Genomic DNA, 8,898 nt, shown 5'->3' on the forward strand with positions numbered 1-8,898 from the left:
TTGATAATTTGGTACCTCTACTTCAAATGCTGGAAAGAATGAAAAACTTATTTTTGCCTGATCAGAATTGGGAATTAGATTTCCAGTGTACCCTATGTTGAACCACTATGCTATATTTACCCTGTAATGACCACAGTAAATGAACCTCAGCTGAAGCATGAAGCATTGCTTCACCTTGATGTGAAGAGGCTCATATAGAAGCTCTCATATTTTCGTTGGTCATTAGTTCCAATGATTAATCATCTCATTGTTAAAAACAGGTGCCTTGCGCCTAATTTACATCCGTCTGGCTTTAGCTTCTCATTCTAACATTCTCCATTAGATTATCTAAAACACAGTAATTTTTCTACTTGAAGGCCCCTTCTATTAAGCTAAACAGATTGAGCAGTTTAAATCTCTGAGTTGCAGTGCAGGTGCATCCTCTCTGACCCGTCTGCAGGCTCATTTCATGGTGTATAGGATGCTGACACACAGGCTGGGAAGTGAATTACCAGTGCTCTTCACACAACAGCGCTTTTCCCAAAGTGAAATCATCTCCCAGCTATTCTCTGCCGTTTTTATCATTGGAGCAGGAAGGACGAAGACCCTAATTGATTTAAGGAGGGCATTTGGGAAGTTAGCAAGCAGGATGATATTCGGTAGCAGCCTGTAGCAGCCGTGGCTGAATTCCCTAACCCAGAGCCCTGGTGACATCCTTTCCTGTGCATACAGCTTTTGTTTCTTTATATAGCTAAGGATCATATCAGGTTGCTTTATTATTATTATTTTATTATTTTTCTGTCACTGCCCTGGAACCTTATGCTGCATTGCTTCATCCACCTTAATCTTTGAATCCTTTTCAGTGTTGCTCTCTGCCGGGACACATACCCCCTGTTCTGCTGGATCCCCGATGCTCTCAGCTGGTTCTGCTGAGACATGGTTTGAATACAGCCCTCTTAAACAGGGGCTCCCAGCTTCACAGCTGCCCACTGGCTTATCAGAGTTAGCAGACCTGCACCTGTTACTTCCAGCCCTTGAAGGGGCACGTGCAAGAGTACTTTCAGACCTACAACCTCTCTCTGCAGTGCTCTACCTGAAATAGCTTCATCAGGAGATCATTTCTTGCTGGCAGTGACCTGAAAGATGTACGCCCTGTCAGGTGTGCCTTCTTGGTACTGTACTCAACAGGCTTGTTCTGTAATATTATGCCAAATGCTTTAGCACCTGCTATTGCAATATCCAGGATTGTCCCCAAGAAGGGAATATTCAGCTGACAGGGTTGCAAATATGTCATCTCAGTCGTGTTCAAAAAGCACAGAAAAACCTTGTTGGGCAATGCAAAACAAAAAAATACCCTGCAGCAAGCATGTCCAGAAAAAAAAATATAAATAATAAAATAAAATATAAAATAAAATAAAATAAAATAAAATAAAATAAAATAAAATAAAAAAATAAATCTTTGGTCCTTCTGCAGCAATGGGCCAATAGCTATCTGTGTCATTGGTTTCAGAGGATGGCCTGTCACCTGGGTCATCGCCTGGCCCCGGGTGACAACTGTTTTGCCAACATGCAGACAGATGAGTTGGCAGAGTGGTCTGTCAAATTTAACATTTCTTTACGTACATCAGCAGGCTTTTTGTGCCAGCACCACAGAGGCAGCAGAGCTGCTCCTGGAATAGACGGGAGCAGATGGCAGCTGCAGGAAACCTTCATGGTGGGATTCATGTGTGTGTGTGTGCAGGGTAGATGCCCAAACTCCCTTTATTATCAGTGTTGAGAAACAACATGCCATCCCATCCTAAGGCAGATCTCTCCATTTGGTGACCCGTGTGCATGTTTTGTTCTGCTGACTACAAAGAGAGCCTGTGGTGACTAGGTCTTCTGTAGGCATCTTCACAATGGGCACCTCAAGTTAGGGAAGACCTGTCCAATTCCTTGTGGCCTCACTAGGTTATCCAGGAACTTTGGAGGCATTCATGAGCTTTGTTCAAAGAATTCCCATGAGGTGGAGAGGAAGTGTCACCGCCTATACAGATAAATAGTGGATTACTGGTTAGATGACAAGTTTTGTGGGGGGCCACCAAGAAAAGCTGTTTCCAATCAGATGTTGAAACCAAGCCCTCTAAGACCTAACTCCAGGCTCTTTGCACTGGACCGTTCTTAACTCTTGGTGTCACTAAAGTTTTTAGTCCTTTTGGGTCTACACAAAGCAATGCTATTTATTTTTCTTGTTTTCTTGCCAAAATGAAATTATGCAGGAAAAAAAAAAAACTGCTTGGAGGGAATGAAAAGTTATGCTCTAGACTAAGTAGAAACTTCCGTGTTTAGCTGTGGAATTTCTTACATCATTATTGTTATAATTAATATTGATCTTTACCAGTAAGGGTGAGATGCAGTCCCCTAACTTCAACCATGTAAAATATGTGTGCCTGGTCTAATTTAATATTCCAGGCTTCCTGTACAACGAACAGAATCAGAGAATTATAACCAAAGGGTGGTTCATTTCTTCCCTGTACATAGAAGGCTAATGTTGAGGGCTGCATCAGATCCCTGAAATGTTTTGCTCTTACCACTGACTCTTTGAGAGGTTAATTAATTCAAGCTAGTACATAACTATTAGATAGCTGAAGTCAGGTCAGCTGAAACCTACTTTGGATGGAGTTAATTATAGTCTTGAAATCCCTTTTTATTTTTTCTTTCATTTTTTGGCTTAAACTACAAAACTATTCATGTGAAAAAATTCTCTGTTCTAAATATAACAGAGTCTACTGGGAGGAAGTTGACTGCCTGACTCTTTTTATGGGTTTTATTGCAAGTATGAGGATGCTGGGAAGGGAGGAATAGAAAAAGAACATTAGCACATGAAGCACCCCTAACAATGGAAGTGGAAAGTGACAAAAAGTGGTAAAGCTCACCAGGACCAATTCTTTGCCTTTTCACATTGATTTTATTTTTCATTTACAGAAGGGGCCACAGCAAGTGAGTACAAAGCACTGATGACTGAGCTGAAAATCCTGATCCACATTGGCCATCATCTCAATATTGTGAATTTATTGGGAGCATGCACAAAAAATGGAGGTAAAAAATCTGTACTGTAATCTGTACTGCATTGAAAATGGTTCTGAATTACCTCCCAGTACCAGTCAGTTGACCCTGTTGCTTTTCATCCAGAGGTCAAGTTATTAACTTGAAATATTCAAACTCATCTTGTGCTTAGTGAAAAAAGAAGAGAAATAGAGATTTCTGGTCATTTAATGGAATGATTAAACATTTTCCCTACTTAAACTTTCTCTTGGTGTTAACACGTGAAGAGTGAATATAGAGCCATGCTGAATAAGGAGCCACTTGTTGCCTTTTATCTCACTCACTTCAAAGCTCAAGCTCAGGTTAAACGTGATCTGGAAAGGCTGGGAGCAAGGGATATCAGCTGCTGGCCCTGAATGATGAGTCACAAGGCAACTATTGTAAAATCCTTCATGATATTCCTCTAAGAAAATCAAAGGGCCAGTGAGAGTAGTCATTTGTTTTAGTTATGTCACCTATTTTAGTTCAACGAGCGTGTGTGGGCTGCGGGACTCCAGTCTGAACTCAGACCGACCGAAGAGGAAATGGAGGGTCCCTCAGGGCCCAGGGTCATGACCCAGCTTTCAAAAGTAGGCCCGTCCTTCATTTTCAGAAACAGTACTGTTTTTGCTAGCATGTCCAGTGTCCTTCAAGCAGCTTTCATTAGGACATGTCTTTAGTCAACCTGGGCTCAAGTTATGCCGATGCGCATAGAAGACTATTTGTCTTCTCAGAGGTTAACCCCCCATGCATTGCTTTATGCTGCTCAAAATGCACTTTCCTTTTTTTCCCAGGGCCTCTGATGGTGATCGTTGAATACTGCAAGTATGGGAATTTATCAAACTATCTGAAGAGCAAGAGGAATTTCTTCTGCCCCAGCAAGGTGAGGAGGCAGGTGCCCCAGGTAGGGCCCATCACCCCTGACGTGTCAGGGATGGAGATGTGTGCCTCTGCGCTACTCTCCTCAGCCTCTCTGCCACCAAAGGGGAGAACCGCTTTTGGGTGATACAATACACCTGACCTGCTTTAAATGTTTGGTGTGGGACCTGTCATGCCAAGAAAGGGCTCATTGCTCCCTCCGACTGTGCAAGGAGCCTGCTGTGACTAATTTGGACAGAGCCATCTACAGCGAGAGGAAGTGAATTTTATCCACAGTGTCCCCACATGCCCTCGCCCCTCTGCTGACAAACCCATTCCTGCTGAGCTTGGGGTCACTTCGGAGGCTCGTGTCAGTCAGGCTGAAGGAAGTGGTTTTGCCCACTGATTTCAGTGTTGCTGGGAAAACAGACGAGATAATGCCATTTAAAGCCATATTCCAAGACACCCTAATGGTGAGAGATTTGCCAATTATCTCATTGTGTGAGGAGCAGGGCTGTCCAGAAGATAAAAAAGATTAAATTCTTGTCCTCACATCCCACAGCCCTCTGAATCAAATCTACTGCCTGTCTCTCATTACAAACCTGAACCTAAATGTGACAACTATATCCCTGCTTGTGCACGTTCAGCAAAATCCCCCAAAGGATTAAGGGATCTGAGGTGGGAAAGGGATCTGAGGTGGGATTTAGGAGCCTGGATCCAGAGCTGCAGTCCTCAAAGTCCCTTCTCAGCTGTGCCAAAACTTGGAGGCATCTCAGGACTTTTTCACAAAGGTCCTGTGAAGGCTGCAGTAGGGCATGTTCAGGAGGAACGCCCTCCAAAGGTCTTTGGAAGAGTCTCTGATCCCATGGGGGATGCAGCATGGCAGGGGAGAGGGATGGTTGTGAGAGCATGGCCAAGCAGCTAGGCTGCTCCCCAGATGGCAAGGAAAAGTATTTTCTAAGCCATGTTGTATGTGTTCCATTAAACTGTCCTTGAATGTTGCATGAAAACACTGGGTGAAATCATTGAGGAAGACAGATGGTCAGATCCTTCAGCAGCTGTATTTCAAGTGCTCTTGGTCCTCACCAAGCACTGCACAGGGATGCAGAGGCAGGTGCCTTCTGTAACCTGGGACCAAAAGCTGATACTTAACTTTGGTCGGGCTGGGATGCCTGCACTGTGGGCACATCTCTCTACTCATCCCCAAGGCTCCTTGTCTGGCTAGTGGACAAAAAAAGGCCCTTTCAGATGTCCTCAAGCTGAAATGAGCTTCTGCCCAGAGGACATGTCCATCCATGGACCTTGCAAATCCTCATCTTGTCAGAGCTAGTCCACCTGGGCTGCCCCAAAATGATGTGCTGGAGCTCCCGAGCTGGAGATCCCATCATTTCTGCCCAAATAGCACATCCCTGCCACCAGCCCCCACCTGCTGCTGTGGTGTTGGGCACCCACACCAAGGGGAGATGTGACCACATGTGCCACAGGTGAGCGTCTTCTCCTGGTGGAAACAAGAGAGAAGCACGACTTGGTTCCTCGCTCACTCCCTCCACCGCCCTGATGTTGCACTTCTCTATTTGAAGGACTCCTCTCTGCAAGGGGAGCTGATGAAAGAAAAAAAGGATATGGAGCCAGTGGAAAGCAAAAAACAAAGGCTGGCCAGTGTGACCAGCAGTGAGAGCTTCGCAAGCTCGGGGTTTCAGGAAGATAAAAGTCTGAGTGATGTGGAGGAGGACGAGGAGGGTAGGTATTAATTCCTTCCTGTCCCTACACGGTCTGTGATATTTTTACAACATACTGTGCATCCCTGAAATTTTTTTCCTCATTTATCACCCTAATAAACATCCGTGGGAGATGCTCACAGGGTCATGTCCAGAGGGTAGAAGATTTAAAAAAAGATTATTTCCAGGGTTACTAAATCTGACAGGAAAATGTGTGATTGTTTCTTCTGACTGCTCCTTATCTTTGGGGAAAACACAGCAGTGTCCAGAGCATGGGGTATAAAGCAAACACTATTTTTGTTTGCAGTGACAGTGGGTTGACCTTCAAACACTACTCTACAAAGACTGAAATTATGGGAGTAATAATATCAGTAAGAGAGAGGGAAAATAACTGCCTTGTGAGCAATCTTTGTAACCAACCGCATGTTACATCCATGCAGATGCTGATGAGCTCTACAAGTTGCCCCTCACTATGGAGGACTTGATTTCGTACAGCTTCCAGGTGGCTAGGGGCATGGAGTTCCTCTCCTCCAGAAAGGTGAGATTTGCCCTGGGGACTTCTCCCTGCAGAAGGATGGGATGCAGAGGTGAAATCATGTCTACTTTTCTGTGACACCTTCCTTGGGAGAGCTCCCAAAGGAAGAGACGTTTTCCTCTTGGCGTTATAAATATAATGGTGTGTTTATCCAAGTCTCCCTAGTCCATAAACACAGGATCATGGTTGAAGGCACTGGGTCAAGCTCATTCATTCAGAGATGATCTTTTGTGTGTGTGGTGTTGCTTCTTTTTTTTTTTTACCCTCAATTTCAACACATATTATGTAGGAAGCCCCAGAAAAATCTGCACTTTCCCTTGAAACATCAATGTGCTTAAAAATTTATGACTTTCTGGACTTGGCAAATTTCTTTTTTGAAAAGAACTGCCACTGTTTACTGTAATGTCATGTAAACTATAGTTGACTTCCCTAAAAAGATATTAAATTGATCTCTCAAATAATAATAGTTTTTAAAAGGCTATGGGAGACAGTCAGGAAATTTGTGGGTAGGATTAAGGAAATGCAGCTTGATTGTGAAACTGTTTTATTATAGTGCATTCATCGTGACCTGGCAGCCAGAAACATCCTTTTATCTGAGAACAATGTAGTGAAGATCTGTGATTTTGGCCTCGCAAGAGATATTTATAAGAATCCTGATTATGTGAGAAAAGGAGATGTAAGTCAAGATGCTGTTTATTTACCCAAATGTTTATAACATCATTTCAAACTGTCCACCAGAATGTTCTGAAGATGTTCACATTTCCTGAGCTTAAAACAGCTTGAAAGCTATCACAGTTTTATGCAAAAAAGATGCGTCATATACCCAGAAAGTATGTCTGTCCTCAAGCAAAAGGCTTAGACATTGTAACTGGTCCACAGCTCTGGTCTGTTAATACTTTAAATGTTCTTTTGACATTTGTCTCTTGGCTGGCTCTGCAATGTGACCCCCCTTGCTCAATAACCTTCCATCAAGGAAACCCCTTCAAAACAAGGTTCTCCTCCTGGATGTCTCACTCACCCACCTGCTAGCTATGCCCTCATCCACCAAAAAAAAAAGAAAAAAAAAATTCTCTGAAGGCTTTTAAACACCCACATATTAGCTATGAAACATTATTCACATGACTTGAGTACTGCTCTGGATACAATAACAGGCTGTGCTGAGGGGCTTCAAGGGTTGCTGGCACAGTACCCCAAAAATTTTCCCAAGAACATCTCTGAAACCATAACAAAATGATTTATGACTGGCCATAGGGTTCTGTTTCCTATCTCTAGAACCCTGGCAAGAGACCTCTGTTCTGGCACATCTCCACATCCCTGTGAGGAGAAGGCCTGGTCACCTTGGTCACAGATTTCCAGTGCCTGGCTTTTTGTGCCACACGTATTTTCAAAAACAACCTTTTACTCGGACAATCTGTTAAGAAAGTGTCTGAATGAGCGTGGGTTTATCTTGACTGCCTGTAAGGAAATCCCACAGGCTCCTGTTTGAATAGTAATTATTTACGTAACAATATATAGTTGATTCATTTATGATTAAATTCTTTCAGTCTCTGGAAATAACAGTGAGGTTTGTCCGCTTCATTCCAGGCTCGACTTCCTCTCAAGTGGATGGCTCCAGAATCCATATTTGATAAAATCTACAACACCAAAAGCGATGTGTGGTCCTATGGGGTCTTGCTGTGGGAGATATTTTCCTTGGGTACGTTAAATATGCTCCTGGGAGCTTGAATTGGCCAAGGCGGCTGCCATTGACTCAGCTACTGACTTCAATGAGATTTTGCTGGGTCTTTAATAAGGAAACACATAAATCAAGCACAGCTGGAGAGTAGGGACAGAGGGGGGAATTGTCTGTATCACATCTCTAAGAAATGGCAATTTTAGTTCTTTTCGTTCTTTAGTTTTATTGACCAATGAAGCAAACCAGAAAAACGGGGCAAATTTTTGAAGTATTTTTATTGAAAGTGGAACCCTGTAGGATAGCAAGGAACCTGTGAGCTTTGGCCAGTGGCTTCATGCCACCTGAGGTGGGCTGAAGCAATCGCCTTGTGTGCAACAGTGTTCAAGATGACCTGTGCCGTGTACTTGGAGCTTCCTCCAAGGCTTTTTACTGCCCCCGCCGTGGGAGCAAAGGGGTCCCCAAACCACGAGGAGGTCTCTGCATGTCCCTGGCTGGGTTGGAGCCATCTGAGCTGTGTGGCAGCAGCCCACCCCCCCCACCCACCCCCAGCTACCTCCCCTGAGTGCAAAGATGCCACAGGGCGAACTGGAGCATGCAATCTGACATTAACACACAAGGAGGCTTTTCCTCTCCTCTCCTCTCCTCTCCTCTCCTCTCCTCTCCTCTCCTCTCCTCTCCTCTCCTCTCCTCTCCTCTCCTCTCCTCTCCTCTCCTTCCTCTCCTCTCCTCTCCTCTCTCTCCTCTCCTCTCCTCTCCTCTCCTCTCCTCTCCTCTCTCCTCTCCTCTCCTCTCCTCTCCTCTCCTCTCCTCTCCTCTCCTCTCCTCTCCTCTCCTCTCCTCTCCTCTCCTCTCCTCTCCTCTCCTCTCCTCTCCTCTCCTCTCCTCTTCCTCTCCCTCTCTCTCTCCTCTCCTCTCCTCTCTCTCCTCTCCTCTCCTCTCCTCTCCTCTCCTCTCCTCTTCCTCTCCTCTCCTCTCCTCTCCTCTCCTCTCCTCCTCTCTCTCCTCTCCTCTCCTCTCCTCTCCTCTCCTCCCCTCCCCTCCCCTCCCCTCCCCTCCCCTCCCCCTCCCCT

At 44.8% G+C, this 8,898-nt stretch overlaps 1 protein-coding gene across 1 annotated transcript in view; it reads left to right on the forward strand.

The window, feature by feature from the left end:
* Window positions 1-8,898, forward strand: part of FLT1 (fms related receptor tyrosine kinase 1) — a 108,953-nt gene that overhangs the window by 88,760 nt on the left and 11,295 nt on the right. Inside the window, 6 exon segments of the mRNA XM_080560893.1 lie at window positions 2,944-3,057; window positions 3,837-3,925; window positions 5,481-5,640; window positions 6,059-6,156; window positions 6,707-6,829; window positions 7,738-7,849. Coding sequence (XP_080417019.1) covers window positions 2,944-3,057; window positions 3,837-3,925; window positions 5,481-5,640; window positions 6,059-6,156; window positions 6,707-6,829; window positions 7,738-7,849 — 696 coding nt within the window.

This window comes from Anser brachyrhynchus (genome assembly GCF_964034855.1).
Source record: "Anser brachyrhynchus genome assembly, chromosome: 1".
NCBI classification, from domain to species: Eukaryota; Metazoa; Chordata; class Aves; order Anseriformes; family Anatidae; genus Anser; species Anser brachyrhynchus.